General features: G+C 42.2%; 1 protein-coding gene across 14 annotated transcripts in view; it reads left to right on the top strand.

The window, feature by feature from the left end:
* The first annotated feature begins 2,054 nt into the window (after positions 1–2,054).
* ppp1r9a (protein phosphatase 1, regulatory subunit 9A) overlaps positions 2,055–17,489 on the top strand; it is a 360,829-nt gene continuing 345,394 nt past the window's right edge. For 7 of the 14 annotated variants that reach the window (XM_043689927.2, XM_043689921.2, XM_043689923.2 and 4 more), the window contains exon 1: positions 2,057–3,962. In XM_043689927.2, coding sequence (XP_043545862.2) covers positions 2,508–3,962 — 1,455 coding nt within the window. In that variant the 5' untranslated portion in view covers positions 2,057–2,507. Of the gene's footprint in view, positions 3,963–17,489 lie in introns of all 14 variants that reach the window. The other 7 variants (XR_015757182.1, XM_043689929.2, XM_043689922.2 and 4 more) reach the window with 4 other exon arrangements.

Genomic DNA, 17,489 nt, shown 5'->3' with positions numbered 1-17,489 from the left:
CTCGAAAGAAGGTTGCAGTTGATTTAGGAAACTAAAGTAATTATATTGTTAGTAATTAATGCATGCATTTGCTGGTGCAGGTATGTTCAAAATACCAGTGCGAAGACCACATTCAGGCTTGTAATTACAGTTTGACAGATGTTAAATGGAATAGACACAATTCAAACTCAGGCATTATTAACAAAGGAATAAAGAACAATGGATGCTAAAGCTTGTGTTACAAGATAACATATAAATATTGAAACTCTAATCAGGGGTTTATGGAATGATTGCAAATATTTGCTTTTTTATCCTGATTATACCACTGGTTTGTTGCATAACATATTAATGTATTTTTAACAAAATGAAAATATGGACTCAACCGTGGGCAGCACGGTGGTAGTGGGCAGCACGGTGGCACAGTGGTTAGCACCGCTGCCTCACAGCGCCAGAGACCCGGGTTCAATTCCCGCCTCAGGCGACTGACTGTGTGGAGTTTGCACATTCTCCCCGTGTCTGCGTGGGTTTCCTCCGGGTGCTCCGGTTTCCTCCCACAGTCCAAAGATGTGCAGGGTCAGGTGAATTGGCCATGCTAAATTGCCCATAGTGTTAGGTAAGGGGTAAATGTAGGGGTATGGGTGGGTTGCGCTTCGGCGGGGCGGTGTGGACTTGTTGGGCCGAAGGGCCTGTTTCCACACTGTAAGTAATCTAAAAGTAATCTAATCTAAAAAAAAAACCATAGCTCTTTAAATATCACTTCCATACTTTTAGAAAATTGCATCAAATTCTGATTGCCCTTCTTTAGGAAAGGTGTTGTTAAATGTGAGAGGGTGCAGAAAAGATTTACAAAGAAGTTGCCGGGACTGGAGTGTTTAAGTTATAAGGAGAGGCTGAATAGGGTGGTGCTTTTTTCTCTGCAGTGTTGGAGGGTGAAGGATGATCTTTATAGAGGTTTATAAAATCATGAGGGGCATAGATAGGGTGATTAGCCAAAGTCTTTTTCCTAGAGTAGGGGAATCCAAAACTAGAATGTAGAGTTTTAAGGTGAGAGGGGAAAGATTAAAAAGGACCTGAGGAGTAACTTTTTCACATAGAGGGTGGTGCATGTAAGGAATGGGCTGCCAGAGGAAGTGGTGGAGGCAGGTACAATTATAACATTTAAAAGGCACCTGGATGGATATATGAATAGGAAGGGTTTAAAGGGATATGGGCCAAATGTTGGCAAATGGGACTAGGTCAGATTGGGATGTCTAGTTGGCATGGATGAGTTGGTCCGAAGAGTCCGTTTCTGTGCAGTATGGCACTAAGTACCTTATTAGATCTGTAGCATTGATACTGTCTGATGTGAAAGTTATCAGGTCAATGCAATTTTTTTGTTTACATTATGGGAGAGGGGATGTATTGTTTCTCACTTGCAACAGTTGCATGTGCTTAGTAAAATAACACATGTCATGGAAAGTACAAACTTGCTACAAAGAATTAGAATGTACATAATTTGGGATTTATACATAAAAGTGACACGTTTTACCATGAATATACTAAAGACATTGAAAGTCAATGTTTGGCATATTTACGTAATTTGTTTTCATGAAATAAATAAAATCATGAATATTTTAATGAAACTTTACTGCTTTAAGAGTAATCGCATACGTGCTAATTCCTTTTATCTATCTACTTGTCAAAACAAACAGCTCCATAGATTTAAAATTTGTATTTTCTTTCGAATGCAGGTGGAAGAAAACAAGTGCAGGCTTCATAGACTTGAATAGCCCATTTCTAAGCTGAAACATCATGCTCTCAAATGTCGTCAGTTATCGTGGGGAGAAGGTCGGGAAAGCAACTCTCTAATAATTGAATGAGGAAAATAACCGGGAAAAAATAAAATTGCAGTTGTTAAAATTTGAAAGCAAACCGCTGAAAAAAAAACTGGAACAGGTAGTCAGCATGAGGAGGGTTCCATGCCCGATACATGAGTCTACTGGCGACAGGAGCGACTCCAGGATTTCAGGCGACGAAGGTTGTACGGTGTGTGTGTTGAACTTTGGACCGTACCCTGCGCCCCGGATCCGCGCTACCCGCGCCCTCACCCTCGCGGCGGCTCTGCCCTGCGGTCTTCGCTGTCTGACGCGCGGCCACGCGATGACGTGTTGGCGCGCGGTACCCGGCAGTTTGGTTTCAGTTGGAGCGCGAGCCGCTGCGGGAGTAACGGCTGCGTCGGCGCGAGCGAACGAGCTGCAGCTCGGAATCCGGGGCCGGTTCTCACCTCGATCCCTTCCCCTCCCTCCCCCCCCCCCCCCCCCCCCCAATGGCCGGCATGTCCGCGGGCAGCAGCTGCTGTGCCTTAGGTTCATGGGCACCTGTGCCGCTGAGCCTCCGGGCTTCTCTTCCCCCTGTTCCCGGTGTGACAGTGGCCGTGTGAGACACCCCCCCCCCCCCCCCCCACAACTTGCAGCATTTGTTTGGAAGGAGGAGGGGGGAATTGTATTTTTTTTCAGACATTATCATTCGGTTTGTGCCGATTGTAAACCATGATGAAGACAGAGGCTTCAGGAGAGAGATCGACCCTCCGCAGTGCCTCGCCGCACCGCAATGCTTACCGGACCGAATTCCAGGCTCTCAAAAGCACCTTCAGTAAAGGCGCCGGCAACGCGGGGGTGGCGGCGGCGGCGGCCCTCCCCGGAGGCGATGGAAAGGCGAGGGAAGGCTCCGAGAACCCGCTGCAAACCCGGGGAAGAAAATATGGCTCCAATGTTAACCGGATCAAGAACATGTTGTTTATGCAGATGGGCATGGGGCCTGGCGAGGACAACGGGGCTTCTGCCCGCAGCAAAGGGGCCCGAGGGACTTCATCGTCCCCGCACCGGAGGGTGCGAGCCCGGGATGTGGCGGAGGTTGCAGTCGGCCCCCGGGTCAAGCCGGCCGATCGGACAAGTCGCATCGACGCCAGTCGCGATGGGCCATCCACCTACTCCAAATTTTCCGAGACCCGCAAACTGTTCGAGCAGAGCAGCCGCGAATCGCTGGCCCTTTCTCACCAGTGCTCCCCCAAAAGGGAGCAGAAGGGCTCCCAGGATCAACAGCTGGACGAGCTGCAGGCGATCGATGGGCCCCGCTCCCATCGGGGTAGCACCGAGTCTCTGGACAGCACCAGCCCCAGGACAGAATCCGTGTCTCCCACCGTCAGCCAGCTCAGCGCCGTCTTTGAAAGCACCGAGCAACAAAACCAGGTGGCGGGCGAAAGCGGGCTGCACGGTTCCTCGAAAAGCACTGAACGACTGAGCGAGGAGCAACCCCCAGACTCCAAAATATCTGTCACCCAAGGTCAATACAAGAATTATTTTGTAAACCAGGATACTGGAGGTTTATCGAAGACACGTGAAAAGCAACCTAACATTGCCAGCTATGCGACATTTCCATCGGAGACGGTCAAAACAGACCTTCCTTGTAACCAGAACAGTGCAATGGATGAAAGGCAAGCTGAACCCGGAGCGCATGTTGATGTGGATCATCGTGATAATCGACAAGAACAAGGCTCCATTGCACAGGATTGTTATAACTTAGGGAAACACGCAAACATTGCTATGGACGCGAAACAAAGCAGCGTTGCTTCTGATTTTCCAAATAGCGATGCGATTGCAGATGGATCAGGTAAGCGAGGTTCAATAGCAAGCGAAAATTCCTCAGAGGAGAGTACAACTGAACATTCTGGGATTGCAGTCACAAATCGATCAGTTGACAAAAACGACGGGTTGGAATATCCCAGAACCGAATCTAAAATTCAAACTCTGGAGGCTGAAGGCTGCAGTGTGGAGTCTGGAGATGACGCTGGTTGGGAGCACACTTATGAGGACTCAGAGGAGCAAGTGGATAGCGATGAAAACAATTATGAGCCAAATGTGGAATGTACAGAAGTAAAAGGATTATCCGATGAAGATAATATTCCAGCGAAAAGGAAAGTTAAGTTCAGCACAGCTCCTATCAAGGTAAGTGTTTTGCAATGGCTGAAACATGTTCGGGTACCTTAACAAATAAAGACAAAGTACGTAAGCTTCCGAAATAATTGACGTGCTTTAAAAATACATTTTATCTATAATTACGTAAAAATATTATGTGCAGTTATTTTGAGTTAGAAATCTGAATTAAGTTAAATTTGTCACAGCTGATATAAAGACTCCAATAGATTGTTTCTGATGCAGGAATATTGAAGTGAGCATAATTTTAATTAATTCTGTCTATTTCATAGTTATAAACCAGAGATGGTCAGATCTAGGCAGAAATCATGCTACGTTTATGTTGTAGAATGTTTTAAATGACAAAGCACAACTTTACAATGCGGATAGGATACAGGAATCCTGACTATCAATGCTACAGGAAAGTGCAGCCGTTCCTCTCATGTTATGATTTACTTGTTTTATGGGTAATTATTTATGACTTGTTTGACATTCCCTGAAGTATTTTGAATGAATCCACTTGATGCATGGCTAAAAGTTTCTTGCAAATCAGGTTGCATGTTTTATTACCCCAACAAAATTTCAAGGGAAACAAAAATGGGCAATTAAATGCAGGATGTGGAACAATCAGGGTTTGCCACTTGAACTCTTCAGTCCATACAGTCCTGCGTGAGTAACTTAGCAACTGTACTTGCTGCTGCGAAAACAAACTGAAACATCGGTGTTGACATCAAATTTAAAGGCTCTGTAATTAGTGTTAGTTTATAAAATGAGGACTCTGGTAGTGCGAATGGAAATGAACCGAAAAGGAAATCCCAAATAAGCAGATGAGTAAGCATCCCTGAACTGAGACCATTATCTTCAACCCCAGGTAACATCAACATAAATTAGCAAGCATGTGTCTAAAATCTGACCTGGCTCTAAATGTTTACCTGTATTAAGTTCTGAACTATCTGCATTTTTTTTTAAAAAGTGTTTTTAAAGCTCATCTCAATGTTTCAAATTATACACAAGAACAACCTACATTATATGCCCCCTGTAACACAGATAAATGACATTCCAAGATAGAAATCAAAAGATAATTACATTTGTATTGTAGTTTTCACAACCAGAGGATGCCTCAAAATGTTTTGTAGTCAATTAGGTGCTATTTTGTAGTGCTGTCTTCTAAATAGTGCATGAAGTCTTTTTCATAAGCCTGAAAGAGCAATGAGAATTGGGGTCTCAGTTTAACATTTCATCTGAAAAATGGTACCTCCAACAATAAACCATTATTTAATCATACATGCAAGAGTCAGCCTTGATTTTCATATTCAAGTCCTATAGTGGGACTTACGTCTGCACCTATGTGACTCAGAAGTGAAAGTCCTTTCTGCTGAACCACAGGCAACAAGCTGAACGCAATACATGATTTATGGCACCTATATTATGTCCCAGGGATGTCCTAAATGGCCTTACAGTGAAGTACTTCTGAACTGTAGTTACTGTTATAATGTTGAAATGCAGCCATTTGGAAAAAGTAAACATGCCCAAAAAGCATTGTTATCAAGGCTGTTGAGCCAAAGATGACAAAAGGATTGGCCAAATACTTGGTCAAATCGTGGGTTTGAAGGAAAGTAGGTAGAGAGAGAGAGAGAAGGAGAAATTTGAGGTTTAGGGAGGGAATTTTAAACTTTGACCCTTGATGATTAGAGGTGCAGCTCAAATGGTAAGTTATGTGATGGCTGTTAGGCTGGAGAATATTGCAGACATAACGAAGGGAAGAGTGTGACAACAGTTTAATATGAAACCAATGACTTTTCATTAGAGACACTTGTACATTGAGTCAATGTATGCTTTGTGTAGAGATAAGGAATAGCAAAGTCAAGGAATCACTTGAAGAACTTAATAGGGCTCCTAACATTAACTACAATGGGATGAGGTATACAGGAAGAAATAATAGTGACTTGTGAGAAAGTTTGATTTTAATCTCCCTGTAAATTTGATGCTTAAACTCACAACATCCGGTTATAGTTCAACAGGTTTACTTGGAAGCACCAGTTTTCAGAGCGCTGCTCCTTCATCAAGTGATAGAAGCAGTGCTCCGAAATCTAGTGCTTCCAAATAAACCTGTTGTACGAGAACCTGGTGTTGTGAGTTTTAACTTTGTACACTCCAGTCCAACACTGGTATCTCCAAATCATGTAAATTTGATGCATCAGATTGGCAAAGGTAGCCTGGAAGTTCAGTTTATAGTATTTTTTGGGACACTTTCTTAAGAGTAGCAACTTCTCGAGCCAACCAGAGATCAGACTATCCTAAATCTGGCTATCTGCAATGAGACAGGATTAGATAATAACTTTAGTAAATGCGCCCTGATGTTACAGTGACCGAAACATTATTTTAATTTTGCATGTAGTTTTAGGAAGAACACAGTGGGTCTCAGTTTTATTTAAACTTAAATAAGGTTTAATAATGAAGTCATGAAGACAGCTGGCTGAAATGAACCGGGAAATTTGGTTAATGGAGAGGTTGGTAAAGATGCAGTTTTAGATTTTTGAGGAGGTGTGACTAAAGATCCTTAGACAGCACCTTCCAAAACCATGACTACTTCCACCTGGAAGGACAAGGGCAGCAGCTACTTGGGAACACCACCATCTACAAGTTCCCCTCCAAGCCGCTCACCACCCTGACTTGGAAATATACCCCGCGTTCCTTCACGGTTGTTGGGTCAAAACCCTGGAATTCCCTCCCTACTGGCATTGTGGGTCAACCCACAGCAAGTGGACTGCAGCAATTCAATAAGGCAGCTCATCACCAACTTCTCAAGGGCAAATAGGGATGGGATATCAAGTCCCACAAATGAATTTTAAAAAAACTCTCAACAGACATGCATTAAATGAGAATGAAAGATTAAGGGAAGAACTCACCATCAGTTGCCAACTAAGGAAGTTAAAATATTTTAAAATTTAATCAAGACGTGGCAATTCAGAGGATTGGACAGTTTATTAAACAAAATAGCAAATGAAGCTTGCAAAAAAGGGAGGAATTAGAGTATGAGAGAGAGTACTTGAAAAGGAAAAATAAGAAGTAAAGTCAGAACCGGTCCTCTAGTGTTCAAGTCCAGCCGGGGTATTATTAATTGGGGGATGTAGTTGCATAGAGGTAGTTTAGAGAAGATTCACCAGATTGATTCCAGAGATGAGGGTTTGTCGTATAAAGAGAGATTGAGCAGTTTAGGCCTATACAGTCTAGATTTTAGAAGAATGAGAAGAGATCTCATTGAGGTGTATAAGATTGACAAAGTTGATGTAGAAAAGATATTTCCTCATGTGGGGCCATCTAGAATGTGAGGTGAAGTTTTAGGATAAAGGGAGTAGATAGAGATGAAGGGTAGGGGAGATAATGGTTGAGTGACATTGTCACTGGTCTGTTAATCCAGCGAATTTGATAATATTTTGGGGACCCTGGTTCAAATCCCATCACAGTAGATGGTGGAATTTGAATTCAGTTAAAAAAAGTTGGGTTCAAGACATTGAGTAATGTTCTAATGTCCTGTAGGAAAGGAAACCTGTAATCCTTAACTGGTCTGGCCTACAGCTTTATAGGACTTTTGTTAGACCACATTTGGAATGTTTCGTACAGTTCTAGTTACCATGCTACCAGAAGGATGTGGATCCTGTGGAGAAGGTACAGAAAAGATTAACCAGGATGTTGCGTGGTATGGGGGTTCTTAGCTATGAAGAAAGGTTAGATGGAATGGGTTTGTTTTCACTGGAACACACGAGATTGAGGGGAGTCCTGAAAGAAGTTTATAAAATTGTGAATGGTATGGATAGAGTGGAAAGCATGAGGGTTTTTCCCAGGGTGGAGGGGTCAATTACTAGGGGACACAAGTTCAAGGTGTGGGGATGCATTTAAAAGAGATGTGCGCAGCAAATCTTTCACATAACGTTCTTGGAGCATGCTGCCAGAGGAGGTGGTGGAAGCAGACACATTGGCAGCATTCATGAAACATTTGGACGAATACACGAATAGGAAGGGAATCAAGGGATACAGATCCTGCAAGTGAAGACAGTTTTAGTATGAAAGACATACTGAAAGGCTTGGAGGGCTAAAGGGCCTGTTCCTGTGCTGTATTGTTCTTTGTTCTACATGTGATTTCAGACCCAGAGCCAATGTGGTTAACTCTTAACTCCCTCTGTGCAATTAGGGAAGAGCAATAAATCCTGCCTCAGGCAATGAGGCCTTCATCCCATGAATGAATAAAGAAAAAAATGCATTAGAAATTACTTCTCTCAAAAATTGTGAATCTGTGAAATTCACTATCCTAGAGTGTGGTGAATGTCAAGACATTGAGTAAATTTAAGGAGAAGATCAACAGATGTTTAATTAGCAATGGGTTGAATGGTTCCGGACAGCAAGCATCAAAGTGGAGTTGAAGTGAGATGAGATCAGCTATGATTGCATTAAATGGCACAGCAAATTTGAGGGGTTGAATGACTGAGTCCTCTTCCTTTGTCTTATGTTTTTAAAATAAGAAATGGGTGAAGAATTGAGTACATAGTTTGCATTGAGAGACACAAATAATGTCCTAGAAATAATAAAAAATTATGAAGTGACAGATAAAGAAGAACTTTTTTTGTAGATTAGATTACATTACAGTGTGGAAACAGGCACTTCGGCCCAACAAGTCCACACCCACCCATACCCCTACATTAACCCCTTACCTAACACTACGGGCAATTTAGCATGGCCAATTCACCTTACCTGCACATCTTTGGACTGTGGGAGGAAACCGGAGCACCTGGAGGAAACCCACGCAGACACAGGGACAACGTGCAAACTCCACACAGACTGTTGCCCGAGGCGGGAATTGAACCCAGGTCTCTGGCGCTGTGAGGCAGCAGTGCTAACCACTGTGCCACTGTGCTGCCCTAAAGTGGGCATGGGTTTCCTCTGGGTGCTCCGGTTTCCTCCCACAGTCCAAAGATGTGCAGGTCAGGTGAATTGGCCATGCTAAATTGCCCGTAGTGTTAGGTAAGGGCTAAATGTAGGGGTATGGGTGGGTTACGCTTCGGTGGGTCGGTGTGGACTTGTTGGGCCGAAGGGCCTGTTTCCACACTGTAATCTAATCTAAAAAAAAACCTTAATCACCAGTGAAAGGATGCTGAGAATTATTAGAATTAAAGGCTGACATAGCAAATAGGACTTGGGAACAGATGTAGGCCACTTGACATTTTGAACCCACTCCACTATTTAATAAGATTATAGCTGACTTGGTTATGGTCTCAGCTCCTCTTTCTTATCTGGACCCCATAATCCTTGACTTTCTTGTTTACTGAGAAATCTCTCTCAGTTTGCTGGAGTAAATGTAAAGATCCAGCGTTCACTACCTTCTGAGGAGCAGAATTTCAGAGTCTAATGGCCCTCTGAGCGAAAGCATTTCTCTTCACTTTGTTCTCAAAAGGGAGATCTTATTCTTAAACCATGATTTGAATTCCTTCTCAGAACTATTTCTAAAAAAGTTATATATTTTTCAAATAAGACGACCAAAACAGTCTACAGGAGTGTAGATAGGCTCTCAGCAATCAAATGCCCTACTTTTATATTCCATCCCTTGCAATAAATGGCAATGTTTAACTTGCCTTCCTTCTTGTTGTACCACCTTACTAACCTTTTGTGATTCATGGATCTGGGCACTTTAATCCCTTTGTACCACCATGTCCTGTATTTAGATAGCATGGGTGGTATGGTGGCTCAGTGGTTAACACTGCTGCCTCACAGTGCTAGAGAGCTTAGTTCAATTCCCGCCTCAGGTGGCTGTCTATGTGGAGTTTGCATACTCTTCCCGTGTGGGTTTCCTCCCACAATCCAAAAATGTGCAGGTCGGGTGAATTGGCCATGCTAAATTGTCCCATAGTGTTAGATGCATTAGTCAGGAGAATGAGTCTGGGTGGATTACTCTTTGGAGGGTCAGAGTGGACCTGTTTCCGTACTGTAGGTAAGATAATCTATACTGCTTTTATATTCTTCCTGTCAAAATGGACAAGTTCACAATTACCTACATTATACTCCATTCATCAAATATTTGGCCACTCACTGAACACTATGCCTACCTCTGCTTTACAACTTAGAATGACAACAAGATAGGATGGAAAGTAAAATTGTGCTACTGTTCATTTTGTCCCCTCTTCCAAATCATTGATATTACTTATAAATATTTGTGAACCCAACACTGATCTTTATCACAGTTATAGCTTGCCAACCCATCTAAGGCTCATTTATAACAAAAATAGAAATTGCCACAAGAGCTCAACAGAGCTGACAGTATCTGTGAAGAGAAAGCAGAATTAGCATTTAAAGTCCAGTGACCCTTCGTCGGATAGAGTCATAGAGATATACAGCATGGAAACAGACCCTTCAGTCCAACCCACCCATGCCGAGTAGATATCCCAACCCAACCTAGTCCCACCTGCCAGCATCCGGCCCATATCCCTCCAAACCCTTCCTATTCACATACCCATCCAAATGCCTCTTAAATGTTGCAATTGTACCAGCCGTCACCACTTCCTCTTGCAGCTCATTCCATAGACATACCACCCTCCATGTGAAAAAGTTGCCCCTTAGGTCTCTTTTATATATTTTCCCTCTCACCCTAAACCTATGCCTTGTAGTTCTGGACTCCCCGGCACCAGGGAAAAGACCTTGTCTATTTATCCTATCTATGCCTCTCATGATTTCATACACCTCTATAAGATCACCCCTCAACCTACAACGCTCCAGGGAAAACAGCCCCAGCCTGTTCAGCCTCTCCCCATAGCTCAAATCCTCCAACCCTAGGAGCATCCTTGTAAATCTTTTCTGAACCCTTTCAAACTTCACAACATTTTTCCGATAGGAAGGAGACCAGAATTGCACACAATATTCCAATAGTGGCCTAACCAATGTTCCCGTACAGCCGCAACATGACCTCCCAACTCCTGTACTCAATACTCTGACCAATAAAAGAAAGCATACCAAACGCCTTCTTCACTATCCTATCTACCTGCAACTCCACTTTCAAGGAGCTATGAACCTGCACTCCAAGGTCTCTTTGTTCAGCAACACTCCCTAGGACCTTACTATTAAGTGTATAAGTCCTGCTAAGATTTGCTTTCCCAAAATGCAGCACTTCGCATTTATCTGAATTAAACTCCATCTGCCACTTCTCAGACCATTGGCCCATCTGATCAAGATCCTGTTGTAATCTGAGGTAACCTTCTTTGCTGTCCACTACACCTCCAATTTTGGTGTCATCTGCAAACTTACTAACCGTACCTCTTATGCTCGCATCCAAATCATTTATGTAAATGACAAAATGTAAAGGGCCCAGCAACGATCGTTGTGGCACTCCACTGGTCACACACCTCCAGTCTGAAAAACAACCCTCCGCCACCACCCTCTGTCTTCTACCTTTGAGCAAGTTCTGTATTCAAATGGCTAGTTTCCCTGTAATCCATGAGATCTAACCTTGCTAACCAGTCTCTCTGGGGAACCTTGTCGAATGCCTTACTGAAGTCCACATAGATCACATCTACCGCGTTGCCCTCATCAATCCTCTTTGTTACTTCTTCAAAAAACTCAAATCAAGTTCATGAGACATGATTTCCCATGCACAAAGCCATGTTGACTATCCCTAATCAGTCCTTGCCATTCCAAACACATGTACATCCTGTCCCTCAGGATTCCCTCCAACAACTTGCCCATTACCAACGTCAGGCTCACTGGTCTATAATTCCCTGGCTTGTCCTTACCACTCTTCTTAAACAGTGGCACCACGTTAGCCAGTCTTTTGGCATCTCACCTGTGACTATCGATGATACAAATATCTCAGCAAGAGACGCAGCAATCACTTCTCTTGATTCCCACGGTGTTCTTAGGTACACCTGATCAGGTCCTGGGGATCTTATCCACCTTTAACTGTTTCAAGACATCCAGCACTTCCTCCTCTGTAATATGGACATTTTGCAAGGTGTCACCATCTATTTCCCTACATTCTTTATCTTCCATATCCTTTTCCACAGTAAATACTGAAGCAAAATACTCATTTAGTATCTCCCCCATGTTCTGCGGCTCCACACAAAGGCCGCCTTGCTGATCTTTGAGGGGCCTTATTCTCTCCCTAGTTACCCTTTTGTCCTTAATGTATTTGTAAAAACCCTTTGGATTCTCCTTAATTCTATTTGCCAAAGCTATTTGATATCCTCATTTTGCCCTCCTGATTTCTCTTTTAAGTATACTCCTACTGCCTTTATACTCTTCTAAGGATTCACTCGATCTGTCCTGTCTGTACCTGACATCTGCTTCCTTCTTTTTCTTAACCAAACCCTCAATTTCTTTAGTCATGCAGCATTCCGACACCTACCAGCCTTTCCTTTAACCCAACAGGAATATACTTTCTCTGGAATCTCGTTATCTCATTCCTGAAGGCCTCCCATTTTCCAGCTGTCCTTTTACCTGCCCCTAATCAGCTTTTGAAAGCTCTTGCCTAACACAGACAAAATTGGCCTTTCTCCAATTTAGAACTTCAACGTTTGGTCTATCCTTTTCCATTGGTCTATGTTGGTCTATCCTTTTCCATTGTTATTTTAAATCTAATGGAATTATGGTCGCTGGCCCCAAAGTGCTCCCCCACTGACACCTCAGTCACCTGCCCTGCCTTATTTCCCAAGAGTAGGCCAAGTTTTGCACCTTCTCTAGTAGGTACATGCACATACTCGATAGAAAATTTTCTTGTACACACTTAACAATTCCTCTCCATCTGAATCCTTAACACTATGGCAGTCCCAGTCTATGTTTAGAAAGTTAAAGTCCCCAACCATAACTACCCTAGTATTCTTACAGATAGCTGAGACCTCCTTACAGGTTTGTTTTGCAATTTCCCCCTGACTGTTAGGGGGTCTATAATACAATTCCAATAAGGTGATCATCGCTTTCTTATTTCTCAGTTCCACCCAAATAACTTCCCTGGTTGTATTTCTGGGAATATCCTCCCTCAGCACAGCTGTAATGCTATCCCTTATAAAAAATGCCTCTCCCCCTCCTCTCCTGCCTCTCTTTCTGTCCTGCCTGTAACATTTGTATCCTGGAACATTAAGCTGCCAGTCCAGCCCTTCCCTGAGCCATGTTTCTGTAATTGCTATGATATCCCAGTCCCATGTTCCTAATCATGCCCTGAATTCATCTGCCTTCCCCGTTAGGCCCCTTGTATTGAAATAAATGCAGTTTAATTTATTACTCCTACCTTGTTCCTGCCTGCCCTGACTGTTTGACTCACTTCTGTTCTCAAGTGTACCAGTCTCAGATTGATCTCTTTCCTCATATCTCCCTGGGTCCTCCTAAATCCTCCCAATCTGCTCTAGCAAATCTTCCTGCTAATGTATTAGTCCCCTTCCAATTTAGGTTCAATCCGTCCTTCTTGTACAGGTCGCTTCTACCCCAAAAGAGATTCCAATGATCCAAAAATGTGAATCCTTCTCCCATACACCAGCTCCTCAGCCATGCATTCATCTGCTCTGTCCTCCTATTCCTGCCCTCTCTAGCTCGTGGCACCGGGAGTGTTCCAGATATTACTCCTTTTTAAATTCTTGCCTAACTCTCTCTAATCATTCTTCAGAATCTCATCCTTTTCCCTTCCTATGTTGTTGGTTCCAATGATCTCTTGCAGGCCCCTCTCCCACTTGAGAACATTCCGCACCTTCTCTGAGACATCCTTGATTCTGGCACCAGGGAAGCAATACACAATTCTGATTTTTCGCTGCCGGCCACAGAAACATCTGTCTGTACCTCGGACTAGAGAATCCCCGACACAATTGATCTCTTGGAACCCGACGTAACCCTCGTTGCATTAGAGCTAGTCTCAATACCAGAAACTTGGCTGCTCATGCTACGTTCCCCTGAGAATCCATCACCCCCCTACATTTTTCAAAACAGCATACTTGTTTGAAATGGTTATAGCCGCAGAATGCACCTGCACTAGGTGCCTATATCACTTAATTTTCCTGGAGTTAACCCATCTATGTGACTGTATCTGAGACTTTCCCCCCTTCCTATAACTGCCATCCATCACGTACTGTTGCTTTTGCAAATTCCTCACTGTTTCTGACTGTCTCTCCAACCGATCCATTTGATCTGATGAGATTCACAACCAACAGCATTTATTGCAGATATAATCCGCAGTAACTCTTAAACTCTCTTTAAACTCCCACATATGGCAAGGAGCACATATCACTCTACTAAAGGCCATTTTTGCTCCTTCACATCCTACAGACCCAGAAAATAATACTTGTCTTACTCCTCTACAAAACACTGCCCCAGGTTAGATTAATAGTTACAGCTTATATTTTAAGTTTAATCAAGTGACCTATCTCAAAAAACATATAATCAAGAAAGAACCCACTCTACTCACTACTGCAGACTTTCTGTAGGCCACTTAAAACAGTTAACTTATCTGATGCTATGCTGTGAACTTGGCCCACACAGTTCCTCCAAGATCAGTTGTGAATTTCACTGTTTGTTAATTTTCCAAGACCCACTCTGATGTCCAATGATACATGATTTCACACAGCAAAGGCAGTACTGTGCAGTCCACTCTGGAGTCAGTTTCTTTCTCTCTCTTGCACTGACCTCACCATGTGCTTCCTTTGTCTGTACTTCTCCCTTTTAAAACTGTTGTTGTTTTAACATTTTATTCCAAAGTTCGAAAACAATGCAACAGCATATAATACAGTAATTGCTGCTCCTGGAATTCGAGGAAATCGCCTGCAGCACCTAAAATACCTCAAAAAAGGAGCAGTTGTTGCAGCCAGACATTTTTCCCGTCCTCCATCTTGGATTGCCCAGGGCAGATCTGCTAAACGTTCTCCAGCAATTTCTGTTTTTGTTTCAGATTGTCAGTGTCTGTAGTTATTTGTATTCTTCATTATCTCTACTCTCTGCTTTCTGCTAATTAACCAATCTTTTATCCGTGTTGCTCCCTATATTGTTTGCTGTTACTTTGTTTAGTAACCTTTGATGTGGTCAAATGCTAGCCATGGCCTGGTGGCTGTCAAGTCTCAGGGAAGTTGAAAGCTTCTCCTTGATTATGTTATATGCTGTGACATTATAACATAAATGGTCTAGTCAGGAAGTAGTCCCTTGAACTGGGAATTTTTAAAAAGATGCAGCAAGATTATAGATGTGTGAACAGGTGTAGAGAGGATTTGAAAAAAGCAGCAGTGTCCGTAATGTAATGCAGCAAACAAGATTGAATATAAGGATACAGATGATCAGAGCGTACCATGCGAAATGAGCAAAAGAAATAGTGAGATTAGAGGAGCATATTGATTTTTTGGTATTCAGTGGACACAGTTTTGTTTATAGTAAGCTTGGATTTTAATTGTGTCCCTCTTAATGATCGTGGGACCCATGTCGGTAAGGTTCCATGGTCCAAAAGTGTGGACCAGCTATAAATTCTTTTAAAATCCTTTTTGGTTTGCTGCTGTAGAGACAGTTGCAAGGACTAAGGACAACTATTTTTGTACATAAATGTTACCCAGTTCACATCATGACAAATAAAAGCATGCCAGATTTTGTTAGAAAAGCTTGTTTAAAATATTTTAGCAAGAAAACCAGATTCAGCTGTGTATGATGCCTTTGATAAATGTAAGAATGACAACTTAAATTGCACCAGTTCTGGAGTGTGTAGGAATGTCTGAGGTACTGTGCCTGTCGAAATATCTGATGTCCCTGGAGGGTTCTGATTAATTAAGACAGGTGTTGTTACGTATGTTGATACTCGTTGGAATTGTGTGAAATAGTGTATTGCCATCTGCCTAATCTACTGAGCCTTTCTATAATGTTTGATGCCTTCATTCTTCTGACAGTTCTCTTTGCAACTTTAGGGCTCGTGGGAAATTCTGGTTCCTCTGCAGAGTTTTGTAAATGTAACAGTGTTGAGACCTATCTGTTGAGATTTTGCTTTAATTGTTTTACTTTTATTGTCCATCGAATGTGATTTACTGAGCGTATCTGTCTTTAACTGTTTAGTATCCTTTTTCTTGTGTTACCTCTTATGTCTTTTACTATATGTAAATTCATTCACTTTGTGGTCTATACCTGTTGTAATTGTTACCTATAGAAGCTTCCAGTGATAATACTTGATTTATTTTTCATATTGTTATATTTTGACAGGAACATGACTTCTAGGATTAATTATTATTTTACGCGGCTGTCACACTTCTTTTTTGAGATACTTCTTTTGTTCAGGCAGTTTTGTGATAACTTGGAATATGTCTAGATCTCAGTAAAATAAAGAAATGACTGCTTAATTGCTTACTTTAGGTCAGTGGTCCTGGGAGAGCACAGCAATTCAGGCAGCATCCGAAGATGATTTTGCCTGTCTTCGGATGCTGCCTGAATTGCTGTGCTCTCCCAGCACCACTGATCCAGAATCTGGTTTCCAGCATCTGCAGTCATTGTTTTTACCCTGCTTACTTTAGGTGTTTGGTGAATGAGAAAGCCAGTATCTTTAGGGTTTAACCATACAGATTTTAAATACTCCTGCCAAGCAGATGCATGGGATGGACAGAAATGAATCAGCAGAAGAGCACAAGAGTCAAAGTTACCATTTTACCCTAGTTTGAGAAGATTGAAATTGTTAGAATTGCAATGATGTACACTGCTTTTGAATTCCAGGTACACATTTAAACGTATCCTGAATTTGCCCATAAATCAGCTGCTCATGAAGTTGAAATGACAACTGTTGTAAGGACATAATTTATCCTGTTACAGCTTAACACCATCCAATGCGCTCTGTTACTGATTCACCCAAATTAATACTCACTGAAACCTATGATACATGTACTCAGTGGTCGGATTAATAAATATATCAATTTTTATAATTCTTAGTTGATTTTATTTATTATCTGTTGACTAGGCCTGAGTAGTTAATAGGGCATTGATTCATTTCACTTGGGGAGTTTTCAGGCAGGCATTGTTCAAGGTTGGAACAGTCTGATCTGTCTCATAAGACTGATAAATACAATGTGACATTTTTGTGCGATCAAGGTGCCTGTTTATGTAGCGTTTCATACGTTGAAGCTCACGTTCTGGATACTTAAAAGAATGGTATTCTTAATTTTGAGAATGCATGGTCATAATTAGAATCTACTATTGTGTGCATAACTTTTCTTATTGACATCAGTGGAATCTATGGATTTCTTTTTACAAAGTCGTTGATCCATTTTTAGAATACTTCAAACTAACACTTCTATTTCAGACTGAATCGATTATTTCAAGTGTCCCCATGTCTCTCCAGGAAAACTGTGTAATAAATTATTATACATTATTGTGATCTCAACTTTGAATAAAGATGGCTTAATTTGCTGAAGCAAAGCTTGTAAACAGGTTCCCTTCAGGAATATTTGTGTATTGTGAATTGAGGAAGGGAATGATTTGTAGATACCAGTGTTGGACAGGGGTGTACAAAGTTAAAAATCACACGACACCAGGTTATAATCCAACAGGTTTCATTGGAAGCACTAGCTTTCGGAGCGCTGC

The sequence above is a fragment of the Chiloscyllium plagiosum genome, unplaced genomic scaffold (genome assembly GCF_037043375.1).
Source record: "Chiloscyllium plagiosum isolate Xiang-an unplaced genomic scaffold, Cpla_swu_hap1 HiC_scaffold_5, whole genome shotgun sequence".
NCBI classification, from domain to species: domain Eukaryota; kingdom Metazoa; phylum Chordata; class Chondrichthyes; order Orectolobiformes; family Hemiscylliidae; genus Chiloscyllium; species Chiloscyllium plagiosum.
This window is presented reverse-complemented; position numbering and strand designations above follow the sequence as displayed.